General features: G+C 38.8%; 2 protein-coding genes and 1 pseudogene across 2 annotated transcripts; 1 reads left to right on the top strand and 2 right to left on the bottom strand.

The window, feature by feature from the left end:
- Positions 1–1,404: 1,404 nt before the first annotated feature.
- LOC126724265 (receptor-like protein 46) lies at positions 1,405–3,530 on the bottom strand (annotated as a pseudogene).
- Positions 3,531–6,683: 3,153 nt separating this feature from the next.
- On the bottom strand, positions 6,684–8,961 carry LOC126716935 (borneol dehydrogenase, mitochondrial-like). Its single transcript, XM_050417990.1, has 2 exons — positions 8,794–8,961; positions 6,684–7,805 (listed from the first exon to the last, which is right to left on the bottom strand). Exons 1-2 carry the CDS (start codon positions 8,829–8,831, stop codon positions 7,037–7,039), a joined length of 807 nt encoding a protein of 268 aa, XP_050273947.1. The 5' UTR covers positions 8,832–8,961; the 3' UTR covers positions 6,684–7,036.
- A 6,461-nt stretch (positions 8,962–15,422) lies between these two features.
- Positions 15,423–16,220, top strand: LOC126717333 (uncharacterized). Its single transcript, XM_050422291.1, has one exon. It carries the CDS (start codon positions 15,423–15,425, stop codon positions 16,218–16,220), a length of 798 nt encoding a protein of 265 aa, XP_050278248.1.
- Positions 16,221–25,774: the final 9,554 nt, after the last annotated feature.

Genomic DNA, 25,774 nt, shown 5'->3' with positions numbered 1-25,774 from the left:
AGTACCGTGGGACCCATTTTTAATGAAAAAGTTGCTAAAAAGTGGAGTTTGTGGGTCTCGTGCACTGTTCACGGGACCCACGGGACTAATAAAAGAGGATGAAAAGTCAACAATATATGGCTACTGTTCATGAACAGTAGTCGTTTGTCCCCTAAACGTGTGCACAGCAGTAGAGAAAAAAAAAAAACGTAAATGCAAAACGCAACAGCCGGATCCAAACACATACAAAGTTTCACCTATTGCATTAAAAATCATGATTTAGTCAAATAAAATTTAATTGTGGGTTCTAGTTAACTCAACTACAAAAGTTTATTATCATCAAATAAAGTATATTGTTATCAAATAAGAAACTGGGGGTTTGAACTCGTTTATACAAAAAATTATTTGGTACCTGAGCCTAATGGTAGAGGACACTCTATAAATTAAAATTCTATCAAACCTATTAAAAAAATAGTAAATAATTGATGATGTGAGACTCGAGGTCACATTTAAAATTCTATCTATTTCCCTTCATCAAATTTTGACAACATTAAAGTTTAAAGGGAAAAGTGTGATTATTAAAATTAAAAAATTAAAAATAAAAATAAAGAAGAAAAGAAAAGTATGGAGAAGCACTAGCATCTCCATGACATTTGGATGTGATGTGGGTTTAAATTTAAGTGGGTATACGCTTGTGGTATTTGAATGGGTTTGCTCATGAACTTCCCTAGTGGGCTTTAAAATCCCAGTTGTTTCGATGAATCTCCTTAGATTCCTTCCCTAATGGGCTCCTTAAGTCCCTTAGATCCGATATCAAAAGCCTTATGATGACTGCCAAGTGCCAACTAGACAACAATCCTATCATTTACTACAACTGTACGTCAAAAAAAAATTATAATTAAAAAAAAAAAAAAAAAAAAAAAAAAAAAAAAAAGAAGAAGAAGAAGAAGAAGAAGAAGAAGAAGAAGAAGAAGAAGAAGAGGAAAGGAAGAAAAACTAAAAAGAAATGGTATGACGAGAGAGAACAATTTACTTGGATTTTATATTTGCATTTATAATGTTATATATTTCTGTGTAGTTGCCCTCTCACTTTCATTTACGTTTCAATTGCACAAATAATTTATTGATACTTATGAAGGGCTATTTGTTACATTGTCTAGTTGAAGGATACAGTTTGTGTCTAGTGCATTTTTGCACTGGACATGATATGATGCAGCCATGTGTCCAAAATTGGACACGTGTTCGAATCATATTGCGTTCAAGTAATGCAAAAGTACACTAAACACAATAGCTTCACCCTTAATTGAAAGCCTTTACAAGTCGGGAATTAGATATTTGACTATAAAACAAACATCATAACTTGTGTGAGACTGGAAATTTGAACCTCTGGCCCATTTCGTTGGCTTCTATGATTTTAGGAAGTGGTTAAGGAACAAAATACCCGGTATGATATAGGATTCCCACTGCTATGATGAAGCCAAATGAGTATCCAATCACTACTCCCTCCCATAAGAACCATCTCTCCTTATTCTCATCCTTTAAAGGTTTTGTTGGTGACAGCTCTTCTAGACATGGAACTTGAATCTACATTCCACACAGCAGACTATTGTTGGCAAAAAAGTTTGGATCATTCATGGTGTCCATTTGACCACCAACTGGAATCTTACTAGTGAGCTTGTTGTTACTCACATCCAAAACAGACAATTGTTGCTGCTTTGCTAGTAATTGTGGAATTAAGCCTGATAATTTGTTATATGACTACTCGAAACTCTTCAGGCTCTTTAAGTCACCAAGACTTATCGGTACATTCATGTTAGGTTCTAAAGATTTAGGATTTTATGTATTTAGAACTCTAATGTGTATTGTTGGCAAATCATGATCAAAACAAGTTGGTTAGTCATGTTTAGACTTGCTCAAAGTTGGTTCATTTATGTAAAGTTGGAATAAGCTGTTGTAGAAGTTATTTATGCTTCTCGGCCTGATTCAATCGATCGAAGCTTAGGCTCGATCAATCGAAAATCGGGTCAAATGCGTTTTTCTGCAGAATTCCAACTCAGCCCTAGTTTTGTTTTAAAACGTTTAGGGTTTTCTAATTTGCCCTAGGTATAAAAGGCAAACCCTAGTCACGTTTTAGTGTGGCTCATATTGTTGTTTGTGTAAATCTCTTGTGAGATCTGTGAGAAGCTTTCCTTTACACAAGCTTAGGATTATCAAGAAGGAGATTTCTTCAAGAGCTTGATAATCATTCAGTTGCTGCCATAAGAACTTAAAAAAATACAAACGGGTGTGTTTGTACTTGCTGGAGAATCCAAGAAAGAAGAAGTCCGTGGTTTCGAAGCTTGCACGTGGTCGTGTCAGTAAGTTTCTACTGGTGGGTAGCAATAGGATGTTAGTGGTCTAAGTCCTATTGAACAACTTCGATTTTTTCATAGTAGATTCAGGTTTACCTTGAGGATAGTTAGGTTAAATCCTCCCCAGGTTTTTACCGGTTTGGTTTCCTGGGTGATCATATCATTGTGTTATTTATCTTTCCGCTGCTTTGCATGATATGATTGTTTTGATTGTGATAACCTAGATTTGTTAATTTGGACTAAGTAACAACTTGGCTAATTACCTAGGTTAATCCAATTGTGTTTTTAAGGGGTCTAAAAACTGTTAATTCCCATGGAGGATGTTATGTGAGATGTTGAGAAGTTTTAGACCATTCAATCTGCCTAATGATGCTGGGATCTCACCAAAAAGTTGGTTCATTGACAAGTCTAACAAAGAGTAGAGTTCAAGGTTATGGCTTGATAGACCTTGTTTCGATTTCTTCCAATTCACTATCAAATCATTATACTTTAGCGAGATGGTGAAAATATTAGAGAGTGATGAAAATGATTCGTTTGGTTTTTCAATCATACCAAGAAGATTTCCAAACTTTGCAGGAATGTTGCCAACAAGATGATTGCTTGAGAGGTCAAGGATTCGGAGGCAACTAAGATTGGAAATACCATCAGGGATGGAACCTTGGAAGGTGGTGTTTCGTAAATTTAGGACTTGAAGAAGGGTGGATATTTGGTTAATAAACTCTGGCAATTCACCACTGATTTTGTTGTCATGGATATCTAGGTGTTCAAGATGGCTCATATTGGTCAGGTTTCTAGGAAAGTTGCCAGTAAACCTAATTTTTCCCAAAGCAAGAATTTCAATTTCTTGGTAAAATTTTGTTGGAATTTCACCTGAGAATTCATTAGAAGAAATGTCAATGTACCCGAGGAATACATTGGAGCTAAAATCTGGTAAGTTGCCAAAAAATCTATTTCTATTGCTTGACAAGTCTAGTAATTGGAGGCGATATATATTAGAGATAGAGTGAGGAACTTTCCCTGAAAAGTTATTTTCAGCCAACATGAGAATACCCGCAAGTTTTGAAGTGAGCCCACTTCCCTGGTAAGAATACCATGGAATGAATTACTACTCATATCAAGATAAACCAATTTGCTTAAATTGGCAAAGCCTGGTAATTCACCTTGTATTTGATTCCCTGCCATGTCAAGAAGCATCAAGCTTCTAATGCGAAAGAGTGGTGTCAAGATGGTGGAAGTCACCACTATGGGGGCTCTATAGATTGCATAGAGATAAGGTTGTCAAGATATAGAGCAATCACAGTCCTTGAATGAAAACGAGTACTACAAATGACCCTGTCCCAGTTGCAACAATCTGAGCTGGAATTCCATGACTTTAAGTCAATCAGTCGGCTTTCTAATGAAAGAGAACTAGTAGTTTTGATGAGTGAGGATTTAAACTGGAGAAGGGCTTGTTTTTTATCTTCAGGACAACAAAGAGAAGGGATGAAAAAGATGAGAAGTGTTAGTAGCAGGCTGAGGGCGCTGGCCATTATTGTTGTGTTTCTTTCTTCTTTGTTGGATAGATATAAAAGGTTTGGAGGAGTGTTATAAGAAGAGGTTCTCATTCTGCACCACTAATCACGGTGTACATAAAATCTAACTCAATGAGCACGTAGCTGTAGTTTTTTGAAAATCGGTGGACAAAAGATAGACTGGAAGTGGAAGGCATTTTGGCTAGTCTGGTGTCTCTTTTCATGGAGTGAGTTTACCAAAGAATAAAGAGAGCAAAACGTGAAGAGCATTTTGATGTTTTGAAAAAAATGATTAAACACTTCTGAGTAAACGACTTGTCCTTTATCTCCTGCTTCATTCACTGCTTACTGTCGTTTAGTTCTGTAACTTAATGGTTATTAGTTGGATATGTGAGTGACTCAGCGTTAGGGGAGTTAGAGTTTTGCTTGTGAGCCTAATCATAATTAATGAGAATGAGTTGCATTCTCCCATTTTCTTCTCCGTTTTGATCATTTCTGTTCTTATTCTTTAAACAAAATGAAAGAAAAGAGACCCATTTGTTTGAATCCGCAAAATAAATGCATATAAATAATTTATATTTATAATATGTCTTTAACATGAGTTATTATATATATATATATATATATAAAAGAGTTATTATATACGTTTTTTTCCCCATATATAAGAAATTTTATTAAGGCAGTTTTATATAATTTAAGACAACTATTTTCTTTGAATAAGTCAAGTGTAATTATCCTTTAAATTATATTATCACAGTCAATATGTTTTAAATATTTTAAATCAAAATTTTTTGTTAAATAAATTAAAACCTGAAACTGACACATTAAGAGTATGACAATAATTTCAGACCGAACATTTAATTATAGATTCATAACCCCTTCTCTTCTAGTGGGAAAAAAACCATCGTATTCCTATTTCCTTAACTCTCGAAATGCAAAAAAATAAATAAATAAATAAAAACTCTCGAAATGATTTTCCTCCAAAATAAATAAGTAAAGAGTCTCAAAATGTATATGAAAATAGTTTGTTTTTTGGAAAAGAAAAACATTGAAGAAGAGAGAAAAAGGAGAAACAAGGATAAGGTAGAGATAAATAGAAGTGAAGGGATGTGTGGGTTTGCGGAGGAGAGTAATAATAAAAAAAAAAAAAAAGAGAAAAGAAAGGAAGAGAAAATATTGGGATCACTATTCAAAATCCCCCACAAAAGAGAGAAGAAAATATAAACAACCCACATGCTCAGGGGCTAACGTTTTTTTTTTTTTTTTTTGATGGGAGCTCAGGGGCTAACGTTGATACCTAAAATTCCACACATTTTGGGTCAAGAAGTAAAACCCAAGACCCAATGAATTCAGGCTTTAAGGAGTAGAGAATTTAAGTCCAATGTACATAGTGGCATTTCAATAAATTTGTATTAAGGGAAGGTAAAGTGGTAATTGCACTCACACTTCATGGACAATTAAATCAATACACATGGACACATATGGGCCAGGTGTCACACTTACCAAAGTCCACTAGTTCTAAGCCTTTGATTAAAAGGAATTGAAGAATGGAGAGAAGCCCATACTTCCTTGGGCACTTCTATGGATAGAAAAAGAGATAGAGATGAAAATTTCAATGCGTATATTCTGCAGAATGAGTTTGGCAAATATGGGCTAACTGGGTCCAAGATCCTTTTGATCTAGTAAAGAGTATTTGGCCCATAAAGGCCTAATTTATTTTTTTATAAAAGGATGAAAATAACCTACTATCACCTCCAATTCAAGACACGATAAAAGAAAACACACACACACACAACAACCAAACAAAACCCACAACCATAACCCACCACTGCACCACCACGCCCCACCCACCACAAACCCATAACCACCATGCCTCAGACCACCACGACCCAAACCCACAACCACCATGTCTAAAACCCACCACGACTCCCCACGCCTCACCCACCAGAGACCCACCACGACCCACACCGGAAAATACACACACACACACACAATTGTTGATCAAAACCCAAATCAACCAAGTAAATCACAACAAACCTAAAACCCAAACCCAAAACCCACTTCCACACAAATCAAAATCCTACTACCAACTACCACCGAATACCCACATCCACTGCCACCACCGTGCCAATTCACAGATCAACCCACACCACAAACCCACTTTGCCACCACAGACCATCGACTCAGACCCACTCCGCCAACACTGCCACACAACCCACGCTGCCGCCAAAGGGAAGACGACGTCGTATTGAAGGACCCACGCCTACCTCTACCGCTACCACCACCACACGGGGTTTTGGGTTTGAGAAAAATGGGGTTTTGGGTTTGAGGAGATGAGAGAGCAGAGAAGAGAAGACAGAATGTTCTGGAGAGAGAGAGAGGGAGAAGATGAGAAAATGAAGAGAGAGAGAGAGAGGATTTATAGGTGAGAATATATATATATATATATATTTAAATTTACGATGATACTGTAGTAGTATTGCAAATTTTTTTGCAATTCTAACCGTTTGGCAGTCCGGGTGTTGGGTGGTTTTTGAGCTAAAATGCTAAATCTATCCTACATGTGAATGCTATTATGTCTACTGAAACTTTTGTTACTTTCTTTTATTACGTACTGTAGTTTCATTTTGAACTAATCATTATTTTGTCATATGTGTGTATATATATTTTGTTTTGTTTTTGTTTTTGTTTTTTTTTTCTGCTTAGGCTGGTTCTTAGGTGCCACTTGCAGAGAGAACCAAGCCCAAACTCTCCACGGATCTATAGAAATCTTGGCCCAAAAGCACAAAAAGGCACCAACCCCATTCTTAACTTAATGGCTAGTAATTGTTTTAACAGTCCCTTGAGAAAATTTATCCATTTTTATAATTTATTTAGAGTCATGCTACAAGCACCAATAATACAACAAAAATTTTACAAAGTCCCACAAATGTTCATTCCACTTAGACCCCAGCGCAATACAAAAAGAAAAGAGCCTGTAAAATTATTTAGACTCTTTATTTTATTGAGGACAATTATTGATTTACATTGTGCTATTAACATAAGATTTATATTGTTCACTAAACAAAAGTGTACAACATTGTACGTATTTGTAAAAAGTGTACAATATTGTCCACATTTGTATAAAAATGTACAATGTAAATCTTACATTGATAGCTCAATGTAAACTAATAATTTTCCTTTTATTTTTTAAGACTAGGCAAACATACAAAAGCCTGTATTTACAATGGTGAAGCCTCCATCTATGACAATATTATGTCCACTCACATATTTTGACTCGTCACTTCCGAGATAGAGAGCAGCCTCGGCTATATCCTCTGGCTTGAGAACTTCACCCTTGAGGTTGGAATAAACACGATAAACTCCATCATCATCCAGCTTAAAGAAATCCTTTGCCAAAGGTGTAGCAATCAAGTAAGGTGACACACAATTCACACGAATTCCAAACTGTCCGAGTTCCACTGCTGTATTTCTCATTAATCCAACCACACCATGTTTTGAGCTTGTGTAGCCATGAGATGCAACTCCTCCTATGGTTGAACATACACTAGCGGTATTGATTATACTACCTTTTTTAGTCGGAATCATCACACGGGCTGCATGTTTGGTGCCAAGGAAAGCACCTACAAGGTTGACACTAACCACTTGCTCAAATTCAGCCTTAGTGTTGTCAAGGATGTTGGGTTTGGCTACCCCAACTATACCAGCATTGTTGTACATAATGTCTAACTTACCATACTTGGAAACAGCATGGTTAACTGCATTTTCTACATCTGTTTCTTTAGTAACATCACAATGGACATAGGATGTAGATTGAGGATTTAGTTCTTCGCATACAGAGTGGCCCAATTCATCTTGGATGTCAGCAATTACAACTTTTGCTCCATGTTTAGAGAAGAGTCTTGCAGTGGACTCACCAATGCCGCTAGACCCACCAGTGATTAGTGCCACTTTTCCTTCAAGCCTGTCACATTTTTACAAGATATTATCTTTCACTTTTATTATTCAACATATTTTAGATGGAATAATTGCACAAAATATTTGCTAGTCCATGGTTAATGGATGTAATGTCCAACAAAACAAATATAAAAAGTACTTACCGGCAAAGACATTGGCGGCTCCACGTTAGAGCCAGGGTGGTCCTGTGACCACCCTGGCTTGGAAAAAAAACCATTATTATATATAAAATTTAAAATTTTATGATTTTCTTACCTTAAAAAAAAATGTGTGACCACCCTAAAATTATTTTAGGTCCAATATAATTAAACTTTAGACAAAATTTAGTAACAAACTTGATTGTAGATTAAGGCTACAACTCCACTCAATATTTTTTTTATTGAATATGAATTTTAACAATTCCACAATTGGATTATATATATATATATATATATATTATATCCTCCATGCTTGCAAAACTTCAAGGAGAATAAAGATAAATAACTTATGTCATCAATCAAATGTTTAATTTTCGAGTTTTTGTAATCTAAAATTATACACAAAAAATAAGTTTATGGATCAAATAGTAAATAACATCCAATTGACATAAAACTTGACATGTGTTTTAAAAACATAAAAAAACATACAATTTAACAGTTAGATTTTCAAAATATGTATTCATGTTAATTTATTTAGTGAAAGTTGTAATTTTAGGCTACAATAAGTTTGTAGTCAAACTTTGGTCCTTTTAACAATATATTGAACCTTTACAAACAAAAAGAAATTTCGAAAAAAATTTATTTAACTAAAATTTTGAAAGAGATATAGTTTACAACATTGATAATGAGATATAGTTATCTTTTTTATTAAATACTGTATAATTTAAATTTCTTGATGATTATCTTGAAAAAAATTTCTGGAACCGTACCTGGGCAAAGAGGATTTTTTTTTTCATAGAATATTGTTCTTTAACAAATTAATCATATTGAGGCAAGATAGCTAAAAAAATTTCATACCTTCTTGCTGCAGCCGAGAGTAACGAGAAACTTCCCATGGTCGAAGGAGTTAGAATATGTGTTGGAAAAATCAAAATGAAACCCAAATACCATCCACCAACTTGCTTCGTTATCTCTCTTGTAATATAGCGGACATGTCAAACCCAGTATTCCAAGTATGTCATAATCAAGCACAATTTTGGTATTTACCTTGGACCCAGTGCAAGTTAGGTAGAATAGTTAAAGTGGGCCACATGCTGTAGTAAGTACTAACTACTAAATTTTTTATTCTTTATTTTTTGTAGCTTTATATTTACGTGCTACTTGATCAAATGTAATTATATAATATAATATTAAAAAAAGCATATAACAATAAGATAATATATATTATTACTCAAACCAATGTTGTCGAATGTAAACATCAAATAAACAATAACTAGCCACAATTATCAATTTTTAAAATAAAATAAGATAATATAGATAATAAAAAGATGTTGGACTATATATATGAGATATATTTCTTTTTTGTATTGCCTAGTAGAGACTGATTCATGTGCAAGAGGAATCCTTTTATTTCTTCGAGATGTTTAGAAAGGAATTTTTTCCTCCTTTATCGCTGAGTTGGGATTATTTTTATTATTTTTATGGATTTTTCAATATAGTTAGATTTGGATATTTGTTATGGAGATTGATTCACATGGAAGAGAAATCCTTTTATTTCTTCGAGAAATTTAGAAAGGAATTTTTTCTCCCATGTATTGCTGAGTTGGGATTATTTTTATTATTTTTATGGATTTTTCAATATAGTTAGATTTGGATATTTGTTATAGAGACTAATTCACATGGAAGAGGAATCCTTTTATTTCTTTGAGATATTTAGAAAGGATTTTTTTCCCCATGTATTGCTGAGTTGGGATTATTTTTATTATTTTTATGGATTTTTCAATAGAGTTAGATTTGGATATTTGTTATATATTTTTTATGTTAGGATTTGGAAGATTATGGACCTAAGGGAGTGAATGGGCCAAAGGGTATTTTATTAGGTTCTTTGTTTCAATTAATTTTTGGATAAAATGCGAATTGCACTTTTTAAGTTCAGGGTAAATTACAACTTATTCACGTGTGATTTGACAAAAATTTAAGTTGTCTACTTGTGATATAGAAGTTGACTCTTTGCCTACTTGATAGTCACTGATTTAGGCTTCCGTAACCCACATATGTAATTTCACTGTTTTGGTTTAAGAAGATTCTCTCTCTTTGTAAGAACATTCTCATGCCTATCAATTCAAATAAATATGTCAATGGGATAGAAAAGATTGAGAAAAAAATATTGTGGTGTGTTTGATTTGGTTTTAATTTTTGGTTGCAATGGCTGTGGGTAGATTTCTGGATTTAGTTCTTGGTTTGAGTTTATGTTCAAAAATTCTGGAAACATAAATACAATCTTATGCAATAGTAGCAATACTGCCCAAATAAAAGTCCCAACTATTTCAAGGTCCAAAAATTGAAGATTTTTGGATAAGAATTAGAGAAGAAGCACGGGACTTGGGGACATATGACTGTTTGGACATTTTTCCTCTGGGTTTTTAAATAATAGTATATGTTATAGAGGCATAGTGGTAATGCAAAAATTCAAAAGCTTAGGAACAAATTCCAATTACAAAGGTGGGGGCATATCCTATGGTTGAAGAGGTAGTCTCATGTTATCCTATCCATAGGAAGAGTCATCCCCGCTTCTATGAAAGCTATCATAGGGATGATGACTTCCCCCTCTTCTCTGTGTGTCACTATTTGTTCTGGGGAACAATATCGCAGGGTGACTCCCTGTGGTATGTGATATCTAACCTTAAAGACCTCTATTTTGGCAGGAGAGTCTACTAAGTGCTTAAATCTACCCATCTGGACAGGCTAAAAGGAAACAACTGAAACTGGTAAATGAAGAAATAAGAACTGGAAGGCCGAGGAGATTGGCTAAGGAGAAAAAGAAAAGTTTAAAGAAATAGAAACTTATGAGAACTAAGATGTGTATTAGTCCCTGAAACCTTTAGAAAGATTTTCAAGGATCTCTTGAAGAAAAGAGGGTGGTGAAGTTTGGAAGCTTAGAGAGTTTGGTGAGTTAGAATGCTTAAGATCTCTAGAGAACTTGAAGATTCGTAAAATAAGGGGAAAATGATTTCCCTTAAGGCTTTATATAGAGGGTGAAAACAAGTGGGAGTTATCCCGTTCAAAACCTAAGGAGAAATATCAACCATTGGATTAACGCCTCACCGTTGGATGTAGGGAACATAACGCCGCCTGGAGTAATTAATGATGCCTCGTGGGCTCCAAAGCGTCAATGGCAATGATGGGGTGCACAAAACGACACTCCCACGTGTGTAAATCAAAGGGAAAAATAATGTTAGTGCACGAAAAATCAAAACCCCACTTTTCTCCTCAGATGGGAGGGAAAAAACCGGAGTTTTGAGGGACTATTGTAAGGCTAAGGGCCCAAGTTATATATTGGGCCTTAGACCTTAGCCAAGAGCATGAGCAATCCGAGGAGGAACAAATGGTAATGAATGATTCAGGCTCAGGATTTAATGAGCAAGATATGAATGGGAAATCGGTTCAAGGAGGAATAACTCCTCGGATACTATAAGTACAACTCAAATATGTATTCCAACAATCAAGGTGACCTTCCAAGAAGCTTCATTGATAGGGACGTACATTATGAACATACAAAAAGGAGAGGAACCCAAAAATATTTAAGAGAAAGCTGCTACCATCGTATTGAATGCATTGCAGCTACTTTTATAATCGCATTTATGTGGAGAAGACCCTTGAACAGTGCTACCTTAGCCACCACAACTCACAGAGAGCCAAAGAATGTGTCTGATGGAACAAGTACTCAAGTAAATGCTCAAATGACCAACAAGTGGATGATTAAGATGATCCTAAGGGAACTATATAATGTAAGGGACCTTCCATGAGGAAGGGATCGGAAAAATAGAGAAAGAATACTGTAGCAATCAAAATTATACTTGTATCCAGCTGTTATTGATTTGTATGACAAAATATCTCCTTGGACAGTGAATTCATTCAACTTTATTTTCTTTGTTCTTACTTGATTATCTTTTAAATCCATACTAGCATTTGTCAAATTCATTAAAGCCTAGTTCTTCGACCCACTCTCTACAAATTTATTGTACTAGACTCATTGAGCCAAGATCCCATACATCTTGGGCTTGGGCTGCAAACCATGTCCCTACAATATAATATAATATAATATTAAAAAAAAAAGAATATAAAAATAAGATAATATATATTACTCCCTCCGTCCCACTTTATTTGTCCTGTTTGAAAAGTCAAATTTTTTAAGGGAACATCATTTATTGTTTTGTCTACCTTTTAAAAATGTATAAGTTTCCAAAACTACCCTTAAATAAATTTATCAAAAAATTGAATTAGTAAATTAATAGGAGTATAATAGGAACATTAGTAAATTAATGACTTTTATTTTTAGAAATAGGACAATATTTTGGGACATCCCAAAATGGAATAGAGGACAAACAAAGTGGGACGAAAGAAGTATTACTCAAACCAATGTTGTCCAATGTAAACATCAAATAAACAATAACTAGCCACAATTATCAATTTAAAAAAAAAAAAAAGATAATGTAGATCATAAAAAGATGCTGGACTATATATATGAGATATATTTCTTTTTTTGTATTGCCTAGTAGAGACTGATTCACGTGGAAGAGGAATCCTTTTATTTCTTCGAGATATTTAGAAAGGATTTTTTTCCCCTTGTATTGCTGAGTTGGGATTATTTTTATGGATTTTTCAATAGATTTTTTTTTTTTTTTTTTTGAGAAGAAATTTTCAATAGAGTTAGATTTGGATATTTGTTATAGATTTTTGATGTTAGGATTTGGAAGATTATGGACCTAAGGGAATGGATGGGCCAAATGGTATTTTATTAGGTTCTTTGTTTCAACTAATTTTTGGATAAAATGCAAATTGTACTTTTTAAGTTTTGGGTAAATTACAATTTATCCACGTGTGATTTGACATAAATTTAAATTGTCTACTTATGATATAGAAGTTGACACTTTGCCTATTTGATATTCACCCATTTAGGCTTCTGTAACCCACATATGTAATTTCACTGTTTTGGTTTAAGAAGATTCTCTCTCTTTGAAAGAACATTCTCATGCCTATCAATTCAAACAAATCTGTCAATGGGATAGAAAAGATTGAGAAAAAATATTGTGGTGTGTTTGGTTTGGTTTTAATTTTTGGTTGCAGTGGCTGTGGGTAGATTTCTGGATTTAGTTCTTGGTTTGAGTTTATGTTCAAAAATTCTGGAAACATAAATACAATCTTATGCAATAGCAGCAATAATGCCCAAATAAAAGTCCCAACTATTTCAAGGTCCAAAAATTGAAGATTTTTGGATAAGAATTAGAGAAGATGCACGCGACTTGGGGAGATATGACCGTTTGATACAATAAGGGGCATTTTTCCTCTGTGTTTTTAAATAATATAGTATATGTTATAGAGGCATAGTGGTAATGCAAAAATTCAAAAGCTTAGGAACAAATTCCAATTACAAAGTACAATATGATAATATCAAATTTTTTTTCTTTTTTTCTTTTTTTGCTGAATATGATAATATCAATCTGAAAGAACAAACAAATCACAGGTCCTATAAGAAACAAAAATGGGAGAAACGAGGAGAATAACCTCGTCGTCCATTTCGACAAAGACATTTCCTAAAGTTTTGTTTGATAGCCACCCCACGTTCCCCACATGGCTTTCCACATTTGTGAAAGATTTGACAAATTATTCCAAGAGGCACTCAACCGGCCATAAATTTTGAGCATAAACCGACAGCCACAGCAACCAAAAATTAAAATCAAATCAAACACATTATAAATTTATTTCTCAACTTTTTTTTATCCCTTTGATAATTTTATTTGGATTGATAGGCTTGAGAATGTTCTTATGAGGAGGAAGAATGTTCTTAAGTCAAAACTTCACCATATTAAGAAATATGTTTTTAGATCTTGATTTTTATGTTTTTATTGTGTTTTTAACGGTGATAGGAACCTCCACTATCATATTATTTTAATAAAACTTTCTTTTCATTAACCTTATAAAATGGTAAAGTTTAGAATGTAGTTACAATCAATCCATCATGACTCAATTAAATTCACTAGGATATTATTTTAATATAACCATTCCAGCATGATAAAAATGCATTGTTCGTCTCATACTCCATTTCTATTTCCTTTTACTGGAGAAAAGTTTTTTTTTTTGTTGCACTGCCACTTATATAGGGGCCCACGAAAAGATTGTGTTAAATACGGCAATACCTCTCAATTAGTATATTTTTTTTTTTTTTTTTTTTTTTTTTTTTTTTTTTTTTTTTTGAGAATCCAGATCAAAGACCTGGGAATTTTATTCCAAAAACCAGAAACTTAATGAACATCATACAAAAGCAACGGGGCAATATCAGCTGGCAAATCAGCTAACCAAACCTGAACCCCCCTAACTGACTTTGCTTTCTTAGCAAGCGCATCTGCCACAACATTACACTTACGATTAACAGAAGCAAATTCTACAAACTGGAACACATCAGAGTGCATCCGAATATCGCCTAAGATGTTGCCGAAACTAGCCATACAATCCGCACCATGAAGGAGAGAATTAATGATAACTGTAGAATCCCCTTCAACCACAACACGATTGAGACCAAGCTCTAAAGCAAACTGAACAGCCTTCAAACAAGCTAAGGCTTCCAAATCTGCCACTGAATGGGCCAAAGGAATGGACGCAGACAGAGCACCCACAGCCTCCCCTCTGTTATTACGGACAATGACACCTAAACCCGCCAAACGAGAAGCACGAAACACCGCAGCATCGAAGTTTACCTTGAAGCAATGAGGTTCAGGAGGACGCCATTGCTGCATAGGACAAGGACGAAGAGGAGCGGGTTCCTCTGTTTGTGCTTGAAGAAACTCTTGCAGGTAGCTTCCTGCTCTACTGCAAATGTTCTGGACAGGAAGAGCTGGACGACCAAAGTGGATCGCATTACGTCTATTCCATAAGAACCAAGCAATGGTAACAAAAATTTCAGCTCTGAACTCGTCACGGCAAAACAGAAACCTGGAAAGTAAGTCGTTGAAGGAGCTTGGTTCCGCTGGTACCAAGTGGTTGAACCATTCCAGCGTGTTCCACACACCCGAAATAACTTCACAGGCCCAAATTGCATGGATGGAGTCTTCTGGATGATCCTTGCACAGTTCACAGTTCGCAGTTGGAACAATGTTCCGCCGATGGAGATTCACCATTGTTGGCAGGGCGTTATTGCAAATTCGCCACACAAAATGCTTAATTTTGTTAGGAACCCGTAGCTGCCAAATACCGTTCCAGAATTTTCTCTGACCTTCCAAGTTTGAGCTACCTGCACTAGAAGATGAATCACGGGAAACTAGCAATTTGTAAGCACTACAAGTAGTGAACATACCAGTCGGCGTGAACGCCCAAGTAATTCGATCAACAGGACGTCGAATGCTCAAAGGAATTCCCAAGATAATCTCAGCTTCAATGAAATTTTGTTTGCTGATGAGAAATTAGGGTGGCTGGATAGACCGGAGCGACAAATGCAGAGTTTCAGGGATGCTTTGGACTACTGTAGACTGAAAGACCTGGGTTTTAATGGCTACCCTTTCACTTGGTGTAATCGTAGACCGGGTGATCAAAATACCTGGATTCGGTTAGATAGGGGTGTAGCAACCATTGATTGGATTTTGAAATTCCCCACCTCCCGCATTCATCATCTAGATGCTTTCCATTCTGACCATAAGCCGCTGTTGCTTTGTTCGGATTCTGAATTCAGGCGATTTTATAGAAAGGGTAAACCATTTCGATTTGAAGCTATGTGGTTAAAAGATTTATCTTGTGAAACTGTGATTAAGGATTCTTGGGGTGAGCAAGCTGTGTCAGAGTCAGTTTGGGGTTTTCAACAGAAGATTGTGGCTTGTCAACTCAATTTGAAGATGTGGGATAAAAGAAGCTTTGGGCATGTCCGTAATTCCTTGAAAAAGAAGCTTAATGAGTTGCAAGAAGCTGAAGAAGGTGGCTGTTATCGAACTAACCCGAGGAGAATTTACATACTGAGGGAAGAAATTCAAAAGTTGAAAAATAGGGAAGAATGCATGTGGAAGCAACGATCCCGGAATGCTTGGCTTAAGGAAGGAGATAGCAACTCACGGTTTTTCCACTGTAGGGCAAACCAAAGAAACCGACGGAACTTCATTGCCGGTTTGGAGGATAGTGATGGGGTGTGGAGAGAAGATGAAGGCCGAATGGGTGGTATTTTTGAGCAATATTTCAGGGACATTTACACCACATCAAATCCTTCAGGCTTTGAAGATATTAGTATATTTCAATTACCATAGCTGGTTAAGGCCCATGTTTACATAATATTTTTATTTATTTATTTATTTAATTTTACGAAAAATAAAATCATAGAAAACAGTGGACTTGGTGTGTAATCATGACCAGTAAAAGATAAAGCCTTGCACTCCAGTGCTCTTTTATATATTTATATATATATATACCCACACTTTTTTTGAGGGGCCGGGGGCCCTTAGGCTTGACTTTCTTTTTCATTTTTTCTTTTTAAAGTTACTTAAACGTGTTCAATGAATTTAGTTATCTAGAACTTACAGGCCCCTGCTAGGCAATTATTAGTTTACACCATGTGAGTGTTGTGCAAAACTTTTTCAAAATTGCTGTTTTCGCAAAAAGATTTCAAAATCTAAACTTCGTTTATTCAAAAGAAAACCTTTTGTCTTATCAAAAAAAAAAGAAAAAAGAAAAAAAAGAAAACCTTTTGTCATCTTTTATAAAAAAATTTAAGTTGAAAACCATTTAAGTGTTCAATAAAAAAGAAAACCTTTTTTTTTTTTTTTTAATTGGATAAAAATCATGGTTTCCAATTAAACTATGAAAACCCTTTTCTCAAAATAAAACAGTATTTTATCCTATCTATCTAAAAAAAAAAAAATGAAGAAAAACCTTGGTTCTCAACAAACCTTGGAATCAATTTACTTGAAAATAAGTGAAACTTTTTCTCACCAAAAAATTCTTTTCTAGCCTCTTTTCTTTAAAACCAACGTTCTTCTTCCTTTTTTTTTTTATCAAGAAAACTCCTTTTTATATATGAAAAAAAAAAAAAAAAAAAACCATTTAAGTTTTTTACTAAAAAAAATGGTGTGGGGACTATGGCCCAAAATAACAAGTTGGGCCCTGGGCCCGTCCGAGGACACTAGCCCATCTGAGAAGTCAGCGTGACTCAAGCAATGCGTATTCAGACATCGCTGGGGCAAAGAAAACATGTCCGAGGAGGAATTTCTCCTCGGATACGGAAAATCCGGAGCAAAGGTACATCCAAGCCACTACAGCCCATCTTCTAAATACGTAGAAAGGAAGGAAACCCGAAATATCTCAGCAAAAGTTGCCACCACCACATTAAATGCATTACAACTACTCTCCTGGCCGCATTAATGTGAAGAAGACTCCTGAACAGTGCTACCTTGGCTACCGCAACTCACAAAGAACTGAGAGAGGAGTCTGATGGGATAGGTGCTCAAGTGGGGGTTTGGATAATCAATAAGTGTAAAGCCCAGATGACTGAAAAGGGCTTATATAATATGTAGAAGTCCCCCAAAAGAAAGGGACAGAAAAAAGGAGGTGAATACGGTAGCATGAAGAGGAATCCTATTGCACTGATTTGTATCTATTAATCAAGTTTTTACCCCTATCATTCTGGGTGATCTTTCGACACAGTGGCATTTGTTCTTGTTCGTCTGTTCTCTTAACCCATGCAACAATCCGTTTAAACTTACTTAAACCGAGTTCTTTAGCCCATACTCTACAAGAATTCATTGTGTTGGGCTTTTTGGACCAAGGCTTGTAACAACAAGAGTTTGGTTACTAAATTGTGTCCTTACAATTGGCGCCGTATGTGGGAAGAACTTAAGTGTTAGTAAGTACGACGGTCAAGCATGGCAGGATTAGGTCCACACAAGGAGAATCCCCACCAAGCTGACCCTCAACTGACGGAACCTATTGGGTCTCAACGGCAAAATAACCCTCCCAACTCGGGGACAAATCCAGGCAATGGAAGGAATCATGAGGGAAGCGTACATACTACCCAGACCAGCCAAAGTCATACCCAAGTGGGTAGTCGTGTATCCCGGAGGCGAAACAACCATCAGGCCCTGCAATGAGAGATAGATGACCTGAAAAGAAAGTTGCGCCGTGCACGGCAAAAGCGATCTCCCTCCAGCTCAGGTGCATCCTCCAACGAGGAGGACGACGTCAGTTACAGACGGAGGTCGAGAACTTCCCCAAGTGAAACTTTTTCTTACGAGAAGGAGTTGCGCCCTGCATGGAGGTATGAAAGCCCATCTAGCAAGGGTTTGGGCAATGATGCCATGAACAAGGTGTTGGATCAGATCTCCAGATCACCCTTCGCGCACAAGATTGAAGGGGCTAAATTACCCCGACGTTTCAATCAACCAACGTTTACCATCTACAATGGCCGAGCAGACTCGGTGGAGCACGTGAGCCAGTTCAACCAGAGAATGGCCATTTACTCCCAAAATGAGGCTCTGATGTGCAAAGTTTTCTCGTCAGGATTGGGGCCAGTGGCGATGAGATGGTTTAACAGCTTGAAAAGAAATTCCATCGGCTCCTATAAGCAGCTTACTCAGGCTTTTTGCTCTCGCTTTATTACAAATAGCAGAGTCCCTCTACCCCTAAGTTCGTTATTGTCCTTATCCATGCACGAGGGAGAGACCCTAAAGGCGTATTCGGATAGGTATTGAGAGATGTACAACGAGTTGGATGAAAACCACGATGATGTCGCCATCAGCACATTCAAAAGCGGTCTCCCCACCGAGCATGGCTTAAGGAAATCTCTAACTGATAAACCCGTTGCCAACGTTCATCAGTTGATGGATAGGATTGACAAGTACAAAAGGGTGGAAGAAGACCAGCTACAAGGAAAAGGGAAGGAGAAGATCGTTCCCCCCAAAGGGAATGATTACAGGTCAGAAAGATACAACCATAACCAACTGAGAAGAGATTTTTCGAGACAGGCTGGACAAACCAACGTGCAAACGGTTAATGCCGTGTTCAAAGAGCCAGTACAGCAAATTCTGGGGAAAGTCAAGAACGAACCTTTCTTTCGATGGCCAGGAAAAATGGCTGGGGACCCTTCGAAACACAACCAGAACCTGTATTGTCACTATCATCAAGACCATGGGCATACCACTGAGGATTGCAGGAATCTATGGAATCACCTAGATCAGCTGGTCTGAGAAGGAAAGTTACGTCACCTTTTACACCCCTCAAGCGGTCATCTAGGCCAGGCAATGCAAGAGCCTCGAAAAGATGTATCATTAAGACCTCCCACAGGGACGATACACGTCATCCTCGCTGCTCCAGGAAGAACCGACTCATTTCCTTCCAGGATGCTGTTCGTGGCTCGGCTCTCCGCTGAGGACAGGGAAAGAGAATTTAAAAGGTCTCAAAAGGGAAGCTCTTTAATATTGGGATTCTCGGATGAAGGTAAGAGGGGAACTATCCAACCTCACGACGATGCTTTAGTGGTTACGCTGAGAATCGGAGGTTTCGATGTGAGGAGGGCACTAGTAGACCCGGGCAGCGCAGCAGAGGTAATGTACCCTGATCTATACAAGGGGCTGAACTTAAGGCCGGAGGATTTGACGGCTTATGACTCTCCCTTTATCAGCTTTGAAGGGAAGACTGTTGTACCAAAAGGGCAGATCAGATTACCCATACAGACCGAATCAAAGGTGGGGGAGGTGGACTTTATCGTGGTCAATGCCTACTCGCCCTACACAGTGATAGTAGCCAGGCCATGGATCCATGCCCTAGAAGCCATATCTTCTACACTTCACCAAAAGGTAAAATACCCATCTGGAGGCCAAGTGGAAGAGATTCGTGGAGATCAGGCCATGGCTAGGCATTGTATGGTGGCCGCCATCTCACGCTAGTCCAATGCCGAGTCCTCGGCTTCTGAAAACTTATAGCAATCAACCACCTCGACAGGGCAAGTCAACGAACTAGCCGAGGAGATAAGGTGTGAAAGTTTGGAAAGGTTTACCATTGACAATGACCCGGAGAGATTTTTCCAGGTCGGCTCAGAGTTACCTCCTCAAGAAAAAGAGGAACTGGTCGGGTTTCTGAGGAAAAATGTTGATGTATTTGCATGGGATGCTTACGATGCCCCGGGGGTTAACCCTAGTCTCATTTGTCACTACTTAAATGTTAATCCATCTTCTATTCCAAAGAAGCAGCCACCCCGACGCCCTTCGAAAGAACATGCCAGTGTCGTTAGAGACGAAGTGACGAAGCTGAAAAAGGTAGGGGCTATCAAAGAAGTCTTTTACCCCGAATGGCTGGCAAATACGGTGGTGGTAAGAAAGAAAACGGGGAAGTGGCGAGTCTGCGTGGACTTCACAGATTTGAACAAGGCATGCTCGAAAGACCCGTTCCCGTTATCTCGAATAGACCGACTGGTAGATGTGACTGTAGGCCACCCTCAAATGAGCTTCCTGGACGCCTTCCAGGGCTATCATCAGATACCACTGGCATTAGAGGATCAGGAGAAAATGGCGTACATGACACCCGTCGGAAACTACCACTATAAGGTGATGCCTTTCGGATTAAAGAACGTAGGGTCAACCTACCAAAGGATGATGACCATAATGTTCGAACCACAGCTAGGCAAGGTTATTGAAGTCTACATAGACGATATGGTGGTAAAAAGCAAGGTGGTGTCCGAGCACGTGAAAGACCTGGAGATCATCTTTGGCGTCTTAAGGGAGCATAAGTTGCGGCTCAATGCGTACAAGTGTTCATTTGGGGTCGGGTCTGGGAAATTCCTAGGCTATATGGTAACCCACAGAGGAATAGAGGTAAGCCCAGATCAAATCAAAGCGATTAATAGCCTACAGGCTCCTCTGAACCCGAAAGAAGTGCAGAAACTCACTGGCATGATCGTAGCGTTGAACCGGTTCATATCACGATCTGCAGACCGATGCCGACCTTTCTACCTCTTAATAAATAAGTGGAAAGGGTTTGAGTGGTCGGAGGATTGTGTCCTAGCCTTCCAGCAACTTAAAGAATACCTGTCGTGACCATCCATCATGTTTAGCCCTGAGGCGGACGAGGTACTGTTCGCATACATAGCAGTAGCCCCTCATGCTGTAAGCCTGGTACTGATACGGGATGATAATGGAATACAGCGATCAGTATATTACGTAAGTAAATCATTACATGAGGCTGAAGTGCGCTACTTACCATTAGAGAAAGCAATTCTGGCAGTAGTGCATGCTACGCGAAAACTCCCCCATTACTTTTAGGCACACACGGTCATTGTTCTAACCCAGCTTCCCCTTCGATCGATGCTCCGAAGCGCCGATTACATGGGAAGAATCGCCATGTGGAGTGCACTCTTGGGGGCTTTTGATATTAAATACATGCCTAGGTCCTCTGTCAAGGGTCAAGTCCTTGCAGATCTAGTCGCAGAATTCGCTGAGCCTTCTATGGAAACAGTAACACAAAGGGAAAACATAGATGGAAAATTGGTTGGCATAATCTCAGCTCGAGAAACCTTGCGTTGGAAAGTCTATGTGGACGGCGCGGCCAACCAAAAAGGATCTGGGATCGGGCTAGTTCTGATATCGCCCGAAAGTATTACCATTGAAAAATCGATAAGACTCAGGTTCTTGGCTACGAACAACGAAGTCGAGTACGAGGCCTTGCTTCAAGGAATGATGATGGTTCAAAAAATGGGCGGAAAGGCAATGGAAGCATTCTCGGACTCCAGATTGGTCGTAGGTCAAGTGATGGGCGAGTTAGAAGCTAGAGATGCTAGAATGCAAGAGTATCTCAGTCAAGTCAAACGCCTGCAATCAGACTTTGTCCTTTAACCTGACGCATGTTTCTAGAAGTAGGAACACACATGCGGATTCGCTGGCCACTCTTGCCACGTCCTCTGCGCAGGATCTGCCACGAATGATCCTTGTTGAGGATTTATGCCAGACAAGTTCAATCGGAAGAGACACAGCTCGGATCCATCAGATTAGAAGGTATTATCCCCTCTTTTAGTCAAAATCCGAAGCAGGTTCTGGTCACGCTAGATTTTCCGCCATCAGCGCCGTCTGCCTTGTCGCAGGCAAATTTTGGTGTAGGCTCCTCAACTTCCGGTTCCCGGCACCTTCTCTTCAACGGTGTGGGCCTTAAGTTGGGCTCCCTGCACCTTTTCTTCAGCTGCGCTAACCCAAAGCTGGGCGCTCTCTGCACCTTTTCTTCAACGGTGCAGGTCCCATGCTGGGTTCTTTTGCTGCCTGAGTTATGGGCATGTAAAAGTGTTGAGGAAGAACAAAGTCTTGAGGCAGCAGCCAACCTCTCATCTGTACTACATCCTCGGCTTTATCTTATTCTCTTGCACTACCTCCTCGGCTTTGTCTTATTCTCTTGTATCTTTCTTTTCGATTATGTACTTAGCTTTAATATAAGCTGGTTCCAGCTTTTCATTGTAAGCTGTACTATTTCTTTGTTTTAATAAGAAGGGAAATTAATTTATTTGTTTTGAATATTTTTCTTTTTTGCAATATTACTTTGTGAATGGGTGTGCTCCATGTGTGTTTTTCTTCAATGATACTTAGAGCAGAAAAACTTTAAAACAGAATCCAACTAATTTTAATTTACCGACATTATCAGGCATAATAACGATAATTCACAGTAAATTAAACTTAGGAAACTAACCGAGATAACAGCTGAATATTCTGTAATAAGTGCGAGGAGACCATCCGAGAACGATAAACTCTAAATAATTCATCCGAGGGGGTAACCGAGCAGTAAGGGAATCCGGTTGTGTTTTTGGTAACATATTGCTCCATATTGCATCAGTCCCTTTGGTATTGAGGATCCGAGAGCAGACTTGAGAATCCATGCAGTTTAGGAATTAACCCAATTGTTAATGGAGAGTTCTCCTCGGAGGGATTCTAAGGTCCATGCAATGTAGTTTTTTCTTTGAAGTAGTTGGTTTCTCCATAGGCTTGAGTCCGAGGACCATGCAAGGCCTTGGTTCTGTCCAAAACTTGTGTTTTTCTTTTGAGTACTTGGTTTCCCCATAGGCCTGAGTCCGAGGACCAAGCAAGACCTTGGTTCTGTCCAAAACTTTTTTTGAGTACTTGGTTTCCCATAGGCTTGAGTCCGAGGACCATGCAAGGCCTTGGTTCTGTCCAAAACTTTTTTGAGTACTTGGTTTCCCCATAGGCTTGAGTCCGAGGACCATGCAAGGCCTTGCTTCTGTCCAAAACTTTTTTGGGTACTTGGTTTCCCCATAGGCTTGAGTCCGAGGACCATGCAAGACCTTGGTTCTGTCCAAAACTTTTTTGGGTACTTGGTTTCCCTATAGGCTCGAGTCCGAGGACCATGCAAGACCTTGGTTCTGTCCAAAACTTTTTTGGGTACTTGGTTTCCCCATAGGCTTGAGTCTGAGGACCATGCAAGACCTTGGTTCTGTCCAAAACTTTTTTGAGTACTTGGTTTCCCCATAGGCTTGAGTCCGAGGACCATGCAAGACCTTGGTTCTGTCCAAAACTTTTTTGGGTACTTGGTTTCCCCATAGGCTTGAGTCCGAGGACCATGCAAGACCTTGTTTTGTCCAAAACTTTTTTGGGTACTTGGTTTCCCCATAGGCTTGAGTCCGAGGACCATGCAAGACCTTGGTTTTGTCCAAAACTTTTTTGAGTACTTGGTTTCCCCATAGGCTTGAGTCCGAGGACCATGCAAGACCTTGGTTCTGTCCAAAACTTTTTTGAGTACTTGGTTTCCCCATAGGCTTGAGTCTGAGGACCATGCAAGACCTTGGTTCTGTCCAAAACTTTTTTGGGTACTTGGTTTCCCCATAGGCTTGAGTCCGAGGACCATGCAAGACCTTGGTTCTGTCCAAAACTTTTTTGGGTACTTGGTTTCCCCATAGGCTTGAGTCCGAGGACCATGCAAGACCTTGGTTCTGTCCAAAACTTTTTTGGGTACTTGGTTTCCCCATAGGCTTGAGCCCGAGGACCATGCAAGACCTTGGTTCTGTCCAAAACTTTTTTGGGTACTTGGTTTCCCCATAGGCTTGAGTCCGAGGACCATGCAAGACCTTGGTTCTGTCCAAAACTTGTTCTGTCCAAAACTTTTTTGAGTACTTGGTTTCCCCATAGGCTTGAGTCCGAGGACCATGCAAGACCTTGGTTCTGTCCAAAACTTTTTTGGGTACTTGGTTTCCCCATAGGCTTGAGTCCGAGGACCATGCAAGACCTTGGTTCTGTCCAAAACTTTTTTGGGTACTTGGTTTCCCCATAGGCTTGAGTCCGAGAACCATGCAAGACCTTGGTTCTGTCCAAAACTTTTTTGAGTACTTGGTTTCCCCATAGGCTTGAGTCCGAGGACCATGCAAGGCCTTGGTTCTGTCCAAAACTTTGTTGAGTACTTGGTTTCCCCATAGGCTTGAGTCCGAGGACCATGCAAGACCTTGGTTCTGTCCAAAACTTTTTTAAGTACTTGGTTTCCCCATAGGCTTGAGTCCGAGGACCATGCAAGACCTTGGTTCTGTCCAAAACTTTTTTGGGTACTTGGTTTCCCCATAGGCTTGAGCCCGAGGACCATGCAAGACCTTGGTTCTGTCCAAAACTTTTTTGGGTACTTGGTTTCCCCATAGGCTTGAGTCCGAGGACCATGCAAGACCTTGGTTCTGTCCAAAACTTGTTCTGTCCAAAACTTTTTTGGGTACTTGGTTTCCCCATAGGCTTGAGTCCGAGGACCATGCAAGACCTTGGTTCTGTCCAAAACTTTGTTGAGTACTTGGTTTCCCCATAGGCTTGAGTCCGAGGACCATGCAAGACCTTGGTTCTGTCCAAAACTTTTTTGGGTACTTGGTTTCCCCATAGGCTTGAGTCCGAGAACCATGCAAGACCTTGGTTCTGTCCAAAACTTTTTTGAGTACTTGGTTTCCCCATAGGCTTGAGTCCGAGGACCATGCAAGGCCTTGGTTCTGTCCAAAACTTTGTTGAGTACTTGGTTTCCCCATAGGCTTGAGTCCGAGGACCATGCAAGACCTTGGTTCTGTCCAAAACTTTTTTAAGTACTTGGTTTCCCCATAGGCTTGAGTCCGAGGACCATGCAAGACCTTGGTTCTGTCCAAAACTTTTTTGGGTACTTGGTTTCCCCATAGGCTTGAGCCCGAGGACCATGCAAGACCTTGGTTCTGTCCAAAACTTTTTTGGGTACTTGGTTTCCCCATAGGCTTGAGTCCGAGGACCATGCAAGACCTTGGTTCTGTCCAAAACTTGTTCTGTCCAAAACTTTTTTGGGTACTTGGTTTCCCCATACGCTTGAGTCCGAGGACCATGCAAGACCTTGGTTCTGTCCAAAACTTTGTTGAGTACTTGGTTTCCCCATAGGCTTGAGTCCGAGGACCATGCAAGACCTTGGTTCTGTCCAAAACTTTTTTGGGTACTTGGTTTCCCCATAGGCTTGAGTCCGAGGACCATGCAAGACCTTGGTTCTGTCCAAAACTTTTTTGGGTACTTGGTTTCCCCATAGGCTTGAGTCCGAGAACCATGCAAGACCTTGGTTCTGTCCAAAACTTTTTTGAGTACTTGGTTTCCCCACAGGCTTGAGTCCGAGGACCATGCAAGGCCTTGGTTCTGTCCAAAACTTTTTTGAGTACTTGGTTTCCCCATAGGCTTGAGTCCGAGGACCATGCAAGACCTTGGTTCTATCCAAAACTTTTTTGAGTACTTGGTTTCCCCATAGGCTTGAGTCCGAGGACCATGCAAGACCTTGGTTCTATCCAAAACTTTTTTGGGTACTTGGTTTCCCCATAGGCTTGAGTCCGAGGACCATGCAAGACCTT

The sequence above is a fragment of the Quercus robur genome, chromosome 1 (genome assembly GCF_932294415.1).
Source record: "Quercus robur chromosome 1, dhQueRobu3.1, whole genome shotgun sequence".
NCBI classification, from domain to species: domain Eukaryota; kingdom Viridiplantae; phylum Streptophyta; class Magnoliopsida; order Fagales; family Fagaceae; genus Quercus; species Quercus robur.
Note: the sequence above shows the minus strand (reverse complement) of the source record. Positions and strands in the feature narration are given on the sequence as shown.

Excerpts from the sequence above, each read along its gene's own strand:
- LOC126716935 (XM_050417990.1), bottom strand. The coding sequence starts at position 8,831 with ATGGGAAGTTTCTCGTTACTCTCGGCTGCAGCAAGAAG. Across the intron at positions 7,806-8,793 it reads CTCTCGGCTGCAGCAAGAAG|GCTTGAAGGAAAAGTGGCAC; the intron begins GTATGAAATTTT and ends AAAATGTGACAG.
- LOC126717333 (XM_050422291.1), top strand. The coding sequence starts at position 15,423 with ATGCAGAGTTTCAGGGATGCTTTGGACTACTGTAGACTGAAAGACCTG.